Source organism: Triturus cristatus, chromosome 2_1, assembly GCF_964204655.1.
Source record: "Triturus cristatus chromosome 2_1, aTriCri1.1, whole genome shotgun sequence".
In the NCBI taxonomy this organism is placed as follows: domain Eukaryota; kingdom Metazoa; phylum Chordata; class Amphibia; order Caudata; family Salamandridae; genus Triturus; species Triturus cristatus.
Genome location: NC_140581.1, coordinates 175,638,464 through 175,652,749, shown reverse-complemented (window position 1 = coordinate 175,652,749; position 14,286 = coordinate 175,638,464). Strand labels below are relative to the sequence as shown.

General features: G+C 40.6%; 1 protein-coding gene across 1 annotated transcript in view; it reads left to right on the top strand.

Annotated features, from left to right (window-relative positions):
• The window catches only part of LOXHD1 (lipoxygenase homology PLAT domains 1), a 1,221,805-nt gene that overhangs the window by 589,382 nt on the left and 618,137 nt on the right, over window positions 1-14,286 (top strand). Inside the window, exon 8 of the mRNA XM_085629301.1 lies at window positions 9,657-9,771. Coding sequence (XP_085485427.1) covers window positions 9,657-9,771 — 115 coding nt within the window. The remainder of the gene's footprint in view (window positions 1-9,656; window positions 9,772-14,286) is intronic.

Sequence of the window (14,286 nt, the reverse complement as noted above, 5' to 3'; positions counted from 1 at the left end):
TCGCCACTTGCATCAGCTAATTAGCCAGTTATTCTCTTTAGAAATGTCTTTGTGGGTAGGGGTCATAGGTCACCCCTGTGCTTACAGTCATCAAGTGGCTAACATTAGGGGAGGTGTAAAATAATGAGTCCCATTCATTTCTCCTGTGAACTTTAGCTTGGCGCGCGGCTTTATGTACTGAGCGGCACCACCGCGGCCTCCATTTTGTGTAAGCTCAGGGGCATTTGTGAGCCACATAAAGACTCAGAGGGAACCTTCAGGCCACCTTTACCCTGTCAATTTTCAGCATTCAATACGCTTGTGTGCATTGTGCGCAGATGTGGAGACCCGCATAACAGAGTACAGCCCCCCTCCAGCTTTTAGTCGCTGCTCTCCATCGTGCCCGGTAGAACTTCAAACCAGTTGATGTCCATTGTTTGAGAACTGAGGAGACAGTGGAGCCTTCTGGAGGTCAACATGAGTTCACTTGAGGGACACACCGAAAATGAATCAATTGAACTCTGAATTTTTCAAAAAACAGCTTGAAGTATTTTTGTGGCTTGAAGCTCAAAATAGCGGAAGCTGCTCTCCAAAAAAAGGTAGATGTCCCGCCCACCCTCCTCGTGGCATAGAAGGTCGTGTTATCATCAGCAGACCTCACAGTGCAGTTTCTTGCATATCCCGTGAACCTTGTGCCGTTCTAAGATGACATCTAAGGTAACTCACTTAAGATAAACTCTAGCAGTTACATTTATTCAAATGAAAGACGGTTAGCCCTGTACATTTGTCTCCAGTTTTCTCCCGATCTATGATGGCTGGTTTCTCAGTCCTCTTTCCTTGGTTGTTGCTGTTGGCTGGCCGGGACGCCAATGGCATGAGTGGCCAGCCCACCAAAAAGTCTTCTGATGGTGCCATTTATGTGCCACACTGCCTTCTGAACTATGACACTTTCGAACAGAAGACTTCCTGCTCATTTTAGATGTGGGTACGTGAAATGTGCTTTTTTTTGGGGATATTTCCAGACCACACATATGGTGGTCTGGAAATACCAGTATGTTCTGGTATTTATTGTTATTTAGCATGTGTATAGAGGGAATACGCGGCACATTGTTTTAGGTCATTCGGGGATACTTTTCTGAGTGCTGCAGTTTCTTATTTCAAATAATTTTTATTGTAAATTTTTGAAAAGTAAAACAGAGAGCGCAACCAATGCACCTACGTAGTACAAAGTACATAATTAACAGTGCATCAGCAACAAAATGATTAATTAATGGACAAGTACAGTAAACTAAAGTAGAAGTAAAATACCATAAATAAAATAAAATATAAAATATAAGCCACTGACTCACAGTATTGTTACATGGGCACGGTAAGAGAGACTTCTGTAATATATATTCAAGAGTGCTGCAGTTTCAATCACAGACAATAGACTGTTTCAGTTTGTGCAGACATGCAGCCAGTAGAGTGAGATGATGATGTCAGGCCAGGCCAGGTTCTGTACCATCACGCTTATAAATCTTCTCGTTGAGTACTAATACCCTTACCCCTGAGCTGTGTGTGTGTAACAGGCAGATGGTGGAAACAAGTGCAGTCGATTGCATCTCGCCAAATGGAATTGGGTGTAGTTTGTAGGCACATGAGCGCGTTGAGCACTCCTGAAGGAGTATGCCAATGCAAGAGGATCCCATTGGATTTAGAGAGCGCTTCAGCAGTGTTCCAAAGGGTTTTGCCAAAAATACTGCTAGCGTTCAAGGAGCAAGGGTTATTCAGGAAGGCATTCTGATATTCGGCACAAGCAAACTCCGTCATGATGAAAACCTAAAGAAGTATTATCTGTATTCTGAAGGAAAATGGTTTAGCAGTGAAGAGGAGAAATGTAAATTTGGAAAAAAAGTAGAATATTTAGGTCAATTAATCTCTAGTGATGGCATCTGACCAAACGTTAGTCTTTGAGGAGGCTGTTAAAAAGATGCAAAGTTTACTTGGCCAAATGAACAAGTTCCAGGTTTTGGAGGAAATGCTACACGCACCATGTTTGAAACCATTCAGAATCAATGCAGAATGTGTAATTGCTGTGGATGCTAGTGGTTATGGTGTGGGTGTGGTATTAGTACAAAGAGAGAGTATGATCGTGAGTGGATAGTAGTATATGCTTCATGCCTCCCTATACTGGCAGAAAGGAACTATTCAGTAGTTGAACTGGAAAGGTTGGCTGCTGCTTAGACTGCAGAACGCTTCAGTTTGTATGTTTGGGGGAAATCGTTTAAATTCATATGGACCATAAACCATTGATTAACAGATTGAAACCTGGAGGAGGAAGGAATTTAACACCTAGGTTGGCAAGATTAACCTTCAAATTATAAATGTATCATTTTGAAATTGCATATATACAGCAGAAGAAGAATGTTGTTGCTGATGGTTTATCCAGACTAATATTGAATGATAAGGACGATACTCATAAGGAGGTGGGATGTGAGATGGCTTGCACATATGTAAATGTGTGGAATTAAGTTATCTGAAGAAGTTTATTGGCAAGAAACAGAGAATGGCACTGATTTGGAGGCCATTAAGTCTTATATTATTAAAGGATGGACAGGGGAAAGAAATTTGATAGTAGATCGTGCAGTGTTTTGTAAGGTGAAGAAGGAGTTATCTGTATGTAGTCATATTATTTTACAGGGATAAGATAGGGCCTCCTGTTGGTGTACGTAATATTGTGATGAAGATGTGTCATGAAGGTCATGGTGGAATCTCCAGTACTTAAAGGAAAATTAAGGAAATGTTTGGTGGGCTGGTATTGGCAGCATGGTGGATCGTTGGGTAAGGAATTGCAAAACATGCAGTAAAATTGATTTTATGGATCCCTTTTCAAAAGTGTTGTTCATGGAGCATTTACTATTGCATTAATTAGTTATTTTCTAAGTGGGAAGAGGTGAGGATGATCAGTAGTATCACTGCTGATGTGGTAATATAGTGTTTGTAAGACATTTATTTGTGAAGGAGTGCCAGAAATTCTAGCATCTGACAATAGGATACAACTTACATCGGAGAAAGTGAAAAGGTTCCTGAAGATATATGGTATTCAGCATTCGAAAGTAGCATTATATCATCCACAAGCTAACGGTCAAGTTAAACGTTTTAATAGAGTCATAAAGGAGGTTTTGCAATTGGCTATCAAGTCCGGTTTATCCTGAAAGAAAGCTTTGCAGAAAATGTTGTTGTCATACAGAATTACACCAGATTCCGTAACTGGGAAGATGCCATCGGAGTTGTTCGGGTAGGAAACTGGCCACCAAGTTGGTTCCATGCTTGTTATTGACTAAACATGATGGGACATTTGGTGTTGTACAAAATGGTGACATGAGGAAGAAGGTGTAAAATTACCAAAACAAGACAAAAACATACTATAATGTAGGAGGAAGCGCTCTCAAGTTAAGGTTGGTCAGTATGTGAGAGTCAGGAAGGTAAGTTTTGTGGAGAAAGGAATGCAACACTGGTCAGATCCAATGAAAGTATACAATGTTTTTGGGAGTTCCATGAAATTGGACGATGGTAAGGTGCGGAATCTTTGTGATATTGCCTTATGCCATGTTTATTATGCAAGAGTCCCCTGGAAGGGAAGGGTGTGATGGATTGAGTGGTTATATGATGGATGGAAGAGAAGTGGTGAGTGAAGGTATGGAATGTTCAAATAGTGAGTCGAACCGGGAGAATACAAGCAAAGTAAGGAATGGTATGGTTGGTGAATCAAATGTGGATTCTACTGGTCTGAATGTGAGAAGTATGAATACTAATGATTGGGTCACTGCAGAAGGAAAACTATTGAGATTTAGTGAACGTAGGAGGAAGTTACCAGATTTTCTGATCAATATGTAGTAGTATAATGAACATGTGTAATTCATGCTGATTATAATATTTTGGGTTATGGAAGCATAATATGATAAAAATATGTAATGTGACAAGTGTGATTTGTGGGGTTACATTGTGAATATTGTACTCATAAGAATATACGGAATTTCAACGTGCTACATTTAAGGTTAAACATGATTTTGAGTTATATTGTAAATATTGTTGCCATAGAGTAAAGGAATTATAAATGTTTTATCAACATGTAAAAAATAGAGGTGTATGGTGTTAAAGGGCAATAGAATGTGTAGGTGGAATGTTCAGGGGCTTTGAGTTGCTTGGCAGTTGATCGGGTGAGGAGCTGGTGGATGTGGCTGGAGGTTGGCACTGCTGTGTACCATACTTACGAGTAAATAAACTAAACACCAAGATCACATCTACATGTCTTATGGTGTTTCCTTAAACAGCCTCCCATAATTTATTGTGGACATGCTTAATGACATTCTGGTTATCCCTGATCTAACAGTGGCACATCCTGGCATAAAGGTGATGCTCCTGATCTGATGGCACTCTCACTATCTGTGGAATGATAGTATCGTTCTTGCAATCCCAGGCATAAGAGTGGCTGGCCTACTCTTGTCATACTGCATGCATTTGTGGTGGTTTGTGTGCTATCCATAGAATATTAGTAGCCTTATCTGTCCAAAAGTGATGTGTTCTTTGAGCCATTCTAAGTATCCCCGGTGTTAAGATGGTCCACGCTTGAAGTGTAATTGGCATTCTTATGGACACATAACAATTCTGGCCCTTACCTGGCTTTTTTGGGCACTTTTGATTCCATTCTGGCTATAACTGACATAAATCTGACCCTCTGTAACATATTGTGGTCCTTTCTGATGACATTCTGACTGTCCAAAGCATAACAGCAACATTCTAGTTATCCCTGCCATAGAATTGGCACTTCCGTGACACATTGTTGGCATCTCTGATGACATTTAGGCTAATCCTGGCTTAGTCATGGCCTATCCTTGTCATTTTGTGGGCCCCTTTGGCACCATTCAGTCTATTTTTGACATGAAGGCAATTCATCCTTAACACATTCTATTGCTGATGACATACTACCTATCTCTTGCACAGTAATGCTGTTCTGGCTAGATATGGTATAATAGGAGACCATACTTGACATATTGTGAGCAGTTTGCGGAGCATTAAAGATATTCCTACAATAAAGTAACACAGCCACCCAGAATTCTTGATAACATGCCGCCTATACTTGACATAGTAGTACAGTTCCGGCTATGCCTAACATACGAGTGGACCACCCTTGGCATTTTGTAGGCATTCTAGACATCTCTTGACACAATGGTGTCCATATATGACATATTGTGGGTGTGTTTGACATAATTCTCATTGCCATGGCATAATGGTGGTACAAATACCTACCATGTGATAGTCATACTTGATATTTATTCACAACAATAAAGTTAGTGTGTGGCAGTAGTACAGGGGAGTGTTTGCCGCAAGCGGAAAGTTGATACTTGGGGGTGAGGGGGGTGGAGGGGGGAATAATGTGTATTTATTAAAATGAAAATCTGGGCTTTTTTTACGTAAATCTTTTTTTTACGAAACTCACAAACTTCTTGTTAAGGAAACTAAGTTTATCTAAGATAAAACATCTGCATTTTATGGTAAAGGTGAATTTCATGGTGAAACATGACTGTATTTCAGAATTATAGTGTAAACCTCGTTTTAAGCTGGTATTTCATTAATTTGGTGGAGTCATTTCACCATCTATATTGATAATGCTTTCTGTTATTGCAAGATCTGAACAATTTAGATTTTTCTACTCTGCCCTATTCAATTAGATTTTCACTCATAGTCTATTACTGAGAATCAAGTTTGAAGGGGACAGGAATGAAACCTGAAGTGAAAAAAGAGGGTATATGCATTTTCAAAAAGAGTAAGCCACATACAATTGCTTAATGTGTTTTAACTGCCTGTAATACTTCTAGCTCTTTAGTTAATATTTAAGGAAACTGTGCTGAAAACTCCACTGTGGTACCACTATTTTATCAAAGATTGAACACATCACGCGGAGTGATGGCTTGCCTGGCACACCACAAAATTCCTGAAGTATTTAATTATGTCCTCCTCTCAATGTCTAGGTTTATAGTCACTTCATGTGAAAATGGTGCTGTAAAATGCACTATTGTGTTTCAGCACGAGAGCCTCTTCCCTGAATTCTCACTGCATGATATACTACATTGAGTCAGGTAGTTTCATCCCACTTTTTCCAGAGTTCAACAGTCACCACTGCTGACATTTTATTGTGACCTACTGTCACTTGGAAGTCTGTTATGGTCTGTGATGAGGCCGGTGCGATACCACAGTGTTCCAAGAGTAGCAGTGAGGATAAGGGGGACTGGAGGCAATTCATCCATCAGGAAAAGTCCAGTGTCACTGACTCCCTGACACCATTTACTCCTTGAACTAGGTTACCCTTAGACCAAAGCTTCCAGAACCCCCACCCTTGGCAATGATGGCCAGGGACAAAGGACATGATCATCTGGATGATCCCTGCATCTTGGTGTAAATGTGGCATGGGAGAGTGGCTGACCAATTGGAAATATTTACTGCAAAGTGGAAGGAGGGAATGGAAAATAAAGGAAGAGCACCAGGATGGGTATACAAATACAAAAACAGGCCAACAAAGCGGACGTCATTTGCAATGCACAAAAGTTACACCCACATCTACTCCAGCACTACACATCTACTCCAATACTACTATAGCCCAAACAGTCTACAATCTACTTCAGCCAAGCCTTGGGGTAATTCACAAACTTGAAGTACTGATCCAGCGGCGTACCAGCAACAGATACTCCAATACCATATACTCACCTGGGCCCATAAACACACATCCACAATTGGGTAACCACTGGAGTCAATGTTTTATGTTTGCTAAAGTCAAGATTAGTTACCTTTATTCCTTAACTAACTTTTCACTGATCAAAAAGTTCTTTCCTCTGGTCGATGGACCATTAGTTGGAGTTTAGTTGATGGTGAAATGACATAGATTAACCTTTTCTATTATAATGAAATAACCAGAGACTCGGGAAAATTTTAAATCTTTATCTAAATTATTCTCATGTGAACCACTTTCAAAGTACAGTACAGTCGTCGTCACCCATAGGAGAGAAATTTCAGTTAATCAATCATCAAACACATACTTTGTACTTTTGCAATTACTCATGCTCAGAAAGGAGAGGGCAGAGAGAAAAGGACATCTGCACATTCACAGAAATAATAATTACCTAGGATGGTGTGAAAACCAACCTCCTGGCCAAAGGGCTTTTAAGGATCCCCCGGGAAAGATCAGGCGACAAAAGCTTCAGGACACGATTCAGGATAGGATAGATGACCTCTCTAGCACCGATGTTGCGTAGGACCCCTCTCTGACACTCTCTTACTCCTCGAGATTCTTCCGCGATCTTCTTCTAAATTAATTTATTTAAGATAGATGGTTCTGCATTCGATTCTTCATCAGCATCTCTTGTTACTCCGACAGCATCCCGAGCTCTGCAGCAGTCAGCAAATCTCCGTCTGACTAACTAAGACAACCTCAATTATACCTTTCGATATTCATGTACCACCCATGAATGTTTCAATATCGTAAAAATACTAATTCTGATTGGACAGGCCAAGGGGGGAAGATCATCACACCATGCCTATATGTCATCTTATTCTATCAACCCATTGTTCATAAATTCAACCCCTTAATTTTTAGTCCAAAACTTTATTCCCACCCGTATTCACATCTTATTAGAAACATTTGTTTTAATTTATCGTGTACATCCATTCATCCAGAGGTCTTCAGTGCTTGTTCCCAGGGTATGTAGCTTTTGTGTCCTTGGATCGCATTCAAAAGTATTGCCATTCTTACGGCTCAAATTTAACAGGCATGCGCGGAGGTCACATGTCTAACTAACTCTGGACACACACGAGAGGTCCAAATGCGCACTAATAAGAAAGTCAGAAAGACAAATATTATTTTCAAGAATAAATGTTTCACTGTATACCGCCCATCTCTACTCTAATCCCCTTTATTTATTAATGCTTTCCCCGCATTAGCATTAGTAAAATAGCTTGGTTTAATTTCAGCAAAGCAGATGCCATGCATGTGAGCTTTCAAGTCGCCATATTAGTATTTTCTGCTCATGCACATGAATTTCCCTCCAAGAGAAAGCCCGTCATACTGCATAGATGCAGTTGACGCATGCGCAATAAAGATTTCCCGTTAGCAGCCATTTTAGAACTTCGCTCTAGTTACTTACGTTAGTAAACACATAGGCAAGCTTCTCTAGCAATTTAATTTTGTGTGGTGCGTATTAGTTTTATACACTACATAATTAATACAATGTTAGGGAGTTAAATGAGAGGTTTGCTTCAGAGCAAGTCTCTTTTCTATGAGTCCTGGCTCCATCAGTACAGTACCGAGGACCCAATTATTGCACAACTCTAAACCTCCTCTTCATTTATCCTCCTGGACATTGGTCTTTCAGCAGTTTAGCCGCTAAGATCTCAGCAGTGCCACCACAATGCACCAAAAGGTGTTTCACGCTCAAGAACTTTACTACAAAAATAGCCCCATCTCCCTGAGGAAGGGTGCTGGGGAGTTATGAGGGATAATATCTGTCCCACTACTGAACGTTGTAATTAAGAATACTTCTTTTTTAATGTTATTCCTATTACGTTAATAAAAGGACCTACCTTTTAGTATTACATTTGGGTTAAACCATAGTGTGCAAAAATAAAGTAATGATAAACGGCTCTACATCAGGCAGTTTTTTCAGCAAATAAATCCGCTATGTTCTAACTTTAACAACATTCATAGAACGCATTCATGGAAGGGATCCATTCTTCAGTGCTCCCATTGCTGACGTTTACATTTAGAAGAAGGCTGTAGAAGGGAAGGGGTGGAATAATCCAGACCAATATACCAAATTCAGCCAGAATCACTTCCCACCTGATGTTAGGCCGCTTTATGTATGAACTCTATTCTTTGCATATTTGGGACTAGTGTTTCTTGCTGAAATTACTTGTTGTTCTTTAATTTTGTAGTCTTTAGTTTGACCTAGTATATATAGATTCTTGATTTCTGTCTTGAATTGTGTTGGCACTCTGTGTTTTCATCAGTTACCCCCCCCAATGGTAACACCCTATTTATTTAATTACCTATTGGATCCTATCTGAAAATAAACCTTCTGGTGGCCTCAGTTAGAAATGGGCACATGATGTGAGTGGATATCAGTTTCCAGTGCATGCACATGCAGCACCTGTGCAATGCAAGAGATAGGTACTAAATGGTGAATTATATTTCATGCATTTTTCAGAACCTTGATTCATCCTGTATTAGCCAATTCTTAAGTAGTGTTAATTGTGTCACTTGGTTGTGGAGTCTTTTTGTTATATGGCCCTTCTGGACAGAATGTTTTGTTTGTATCTCTATATTTATGTAGCTTAAAATTTGCAACTTGTGTGTGTTTGTTTTAACAGCTTTGCAGAACAGCAATAATTAAAAATACTACAAATGTTTTCATATCCTTTTGGTCTTTGATGCATGAGGTCTTTTGACAATTTGATCTTGTTTCATCTTTGTTACTGAAGGTCATAATTCTGCAACCTTTTCACATTTGCACTTGGTAAAGATGTCAGTCATTACGTACTTATGTGGAGAAAGGTGCAGTTAATGATCCCACAATGGGTAACACTGCATTACGTAGGGTTCTCCTGTGTGTATTGCTTTCCCATATCTTACCTTTTTCTGCCCACAGTATATGAAGTCGTCACGGTGACAGGGGATGTCCGCGGAGCTGGAACGGATGCCAATGTTTTTGTCACACTCTTTGGAGATTATGGAATTACGCCGAAGATCCACCTCACCAGCAAGTGAGTGACAGCTGTGCTGTTCCAATGGTCACAGATTTTAGTACTAGATTTGTAAAGTTGAAATCGTTTATGGCTTGTGAGGGCCTGCTTTGTGTTTTTTCTGAATACATTTTGAAGAAATTAACAATTCCATCTTCACAATCCTTCTCTTTGTACCTCTATGGCTGCATACTTAGTGCCTCAAGTCACATCGTTAGTTTCACATCCGACTGCCGCATTACAATGCAGGCAGTCGAACGTGAAACCGGACGGTCATTCCGGCTGGATTCCGACAGGCTCAAGGTGCCTGTCAGCCAGTTGGAGGCCACACCGTAATCCCTATGGACGGCGTTACCTTCGTAGGGATTACGATGTTGGTTTCCGACAGGCTTTCTATGTCGGGCTTTCCGACATGGAAAGCCTGTCATAAAACATCTTTGGGGGCTCATAGCAGGGCCTACTTCTCCCTGCGGCCTCCGGTTGGGGGCCAAGGGGTACTTATGGTGCCTGCCTGTTAATCCCTGCAATGTGCAGCAGGCACCTTGAGGTGCCTGCCATGCCATGCAGGGATGAACAGATTCTCCTATTTCTCCAAGAGAGCTTGTGCTTGGGCTAGTTTACGGCCGTAGTACAAGCTCCCATTGGGAAATGGGAGTATGCGGCGCACCATGTGCGGTAACATTGTAATACTGCGGTCGGGACCGCTGACTGGAGGTCAGCCGGCCCTGATTCGGCAACAGCACGTCCGTCCAAAATGGTAATAAGGCCCTTACTGTCAAAGTCATTTATAGCTTCTATTTCAAAGTCATTCAATTATGTTTATATGTATCATACATGGAGCAAAGACAGCTATGTATGGCCTGACTGTTCATAAGTCTAAAGAAACAGTTAAGTTCTTTCCAATTTGTTAATGTATTGTTTTCTCCATTGATGCATTGAAAGCTAATATCTTAATTTGGTGTAGAACTTACAAATAATTGTTCAAAGAAATGCACCTCAAGGTTATGAAAATCATGTTGAAATAACTCAGCCTGGAGAAAAGTCAAGTTGTGTATTGTTGGCCTGTGTGCAAACCTTCTGTATCTAACAGGCAGGAATGCCAAATGTGCTTATCTCTTCACCAAAGGCCCACCTAGGAACAAAATACATGGCAGCATCTGGGAAATGAAATCACTGAAATACTTTGGTACTCTTTTGGATTCCTAGAAGAACGTGCGAAACCGAGAGTGATCCCAACCTAAAACATATTGGATTGCCGATACAGTCTTGGATGCAGATAGGTGCTGGGCTCAGTACAGGCCTGGAAAAACATTCTATTTAGCATTTGCCTGAATGTTAAGATTAGAAGGTAGGCATGTGTCCATCATATCCCTATCTACGCAAATAAAGGCAATACTCTTTGGTTTAATCAGCTGGAAAAAGACAGCTCCTCTTGAAATGCTATGCTTTGAACCATTTTGCAAAAATACTTCATTAGAATTAAAAGTGGACACAGATTGGAGCCACAGTTTGGCTAGTGCTTTCCTACAGAGTTCTGCTTAACTTCCTAAGAAATGTTGAGCTAAGGTTTTTCAAGAACAAAGGTTGCACGGGTGGACAATCGTGGGCCAACTAACAAGTCTATGCCTACAGGTGACTCCTGACATTCCATATCCCGTATAGGTTATAAGCTATATGAATGAGATGACCAATTGCGAGGTGGTCGCACTGACGCATGTGACAGCAACCAATGGTAATTTGTACCTATGGTCTTTAACAAGTCTCATGTAATAACAGTTAAAAGACACCAGTGTGCCATAATCATGAGTGAATTATCCAACACACAGACAGCACAGACTGTGTGGACACTGAGCAGGAAGGAATCTGTGGTATCGCGAGAACCAGTCCCCTGCAGGCGCTGTACTTTTTCTTTGTCCTCATATACCTCGTTCCATGGCATCAGACTCTCTGGAGCGCCGGTCCCTTCTTTGCACGGCTCAGGGAGATTGATGTTTTGTATGTCCGCAGAGGTAGAAGGTGAAGATTGGGATTTGCTTAACCACAGTCAAGAACCGAAACAGGAGTCGAGTGTAATCATTTGACAAGTATTTTGTCTTTCATTTACTTCAGAGAGCCTTTTATTTTTACACGTCTCTTGGGAAAATTCGATGATGATCTAGCATAGGCATGTGGCATGGTTTGCCCAGTTTATCACGGGTTGCCACATCCTTATTGTCTTATTAGATCTGTCTTTAATATCCATTTCCAAAACATATCTTACAGCAGTGATCCATTCTCCCCTGATTGGGAGCAGCTTAGACACTCATTTACTACACATTTCTCTCCTTGCTAGGAGCACTCAGTAAAATAAGAGCTTTTTATTGTCTCTATTCAACAAGTCTGGGTTACATCAACAAACAGAAATAACCGGTGTAAGGCTTACGTCAATCTCTTTTTTGCAAGATGCTTGCAATGCTCTTAACCACTTTCTCCCAGTAGGACCTGATAGGGGTACATTCCAGTAACATATGGATGTCATCTGCCTTTGCTACATCACACTTCAAACAGCCTGCTGAATGTTTCTTACCCATCTTCACTAACCTGTGAGGCGTGCAATGCACCCTATGTAAAGTAAGTATATGGTTCCATTTTAAAAAGTCAGGTTTGACAGTACCATAAAGTGTAGACATTGATACTTAACATCAGAGATACAGGATAGATGGCAAGTATCAATGTCAGAGATACAGGATAGATGGCGACAAGTTTCCTCTCCATAGTTAAAGTCTAGCTTATAGTCTCCATCTATTGTATCAGTATCAACCAATACCAGGCTGCAATTTCCTTTTTCTTTGGGGCCGTGTTGGATAGCAGTTCTTGCAGGGCTTTTGTCGAAGGTTCCCTGCCCCAAGTTGCTTGAACGAGCTCCTTGGTTGATGGCATTTGTACCACATAAGATCCTCTCCAGTGACCTTAACTAGGTCATCCAGGGAAACAGCTGCCGCTCTTGTACCAACTGTCTCCATCTGAATATTTCCCCTGTTATAATTGGATCAGCCGATTTATTTTCCAAACACTCTGGCATGCCTGTTGAATCCCAAATGGGGGCATATTCACTGTAATAAGGTAAGTTTCTTGATTTCCTTAGCTGAGCCCATAATAAGGTAGCCACTCATAACACGTTCAACCTCCCTTCACAGCCCAACTCCTCAAAAGTCTCCAATGCTCTCTTTTAAACAATTTCTTTCTGCTGTGTTTTCTAAATCTTGTGTGATCCTGATGCCAAGGTATCTTACCTCGCTCCTAATTTGCTTATATTTGCTTATATTTACTGGGACAGTTCCAGGCCATTATCTCAGTTTTTGCTCGATTCATCAAATACCCTGATATATCAGATTATTTAAGACCAACACTCGTATGCATAATGGGCCAACTTTTTCCATCCATTGTAATTGAATGGGTTGGCTCTTTCCTCAATTTATTTGTGAAAGATTCTATGTAGAGGTTATAGAGCATCGGCGAAAGTGAACATCCTTATCTTATGCCTCTCACAATTCTGAACTCTGCCATTTATAAGAATTTTGGCAGCTGAATCTTTGTATATTTTCTTAATTATCCTACACAACCCCCCGACCCCCAAGTCATTATGATGCAGCACCATGCTAAAGTAGTTCCAATTCACCCCGTCAAATGCCTTTGTGGCATCCAATGTCAATACTGCTAAAGGGAGTTTAAACGTTGAGGCTATATCAGTCGCACCTATCAACCCATGAGTTTGTTCATGAAGGTACCTCCCTGCCCCAAAACCCTTTTGATCTTTATGTGCAGGCAGCTTTCATGAGGGAAAAGAAAATCTTCTGGAACTTTTTATCCGAAAATGATAGTTGGTTATAAGATCATCGTCTGATGCAGCTTTCCCAAGGTGTGAGCAAACAAGCTAACTTTTAGAAATGTTGTAAAAAATTGTTCAGAAAAGTGTCAACCACATCAAAGGCTTCACTGGTCCACATGTGTCCTCAAGGAACAAGAAGGAATCAGTAATCTTAATCACCAATATTCATTCTGTGAGGCTGTGGCCAAGATTATAAAAAATAAATTCCGAAAAATAATTATCGCTTGGGCACGATGAGCCAGTGACAAACATGAGCACTTATATGCTCTCTCTCATCTGAAGATGACAATGGAATTCACTTTAGCACCCCTCATTCGGACTTAATAAATAAAGTAGTAGTATAGTATCGGATAGGATGAAAATTAGAAAACTAAACCGCTACCCAATGAATATGCGATGTTGCATCGCATGTGATACATCGCATCCCATTACAATGCAGTCGTTACAACGACCGTGTTGTTACATCGCATACCATTACAACGCAAGTCATTACAACTACTTGCTGTAGGGGGCACTGGATGTTGGAATAGTATAATTTACTATTCCAACTCCAGTCTGTGCAACAGTAGGGAACGTGTTGGATTTTAAATCCAACACCTTCTGCCCCCTACAGCAAGAAGTTGTAACGACTTGCGTTGTAATGGTTTGCGATGTAACAATGCAGTTGT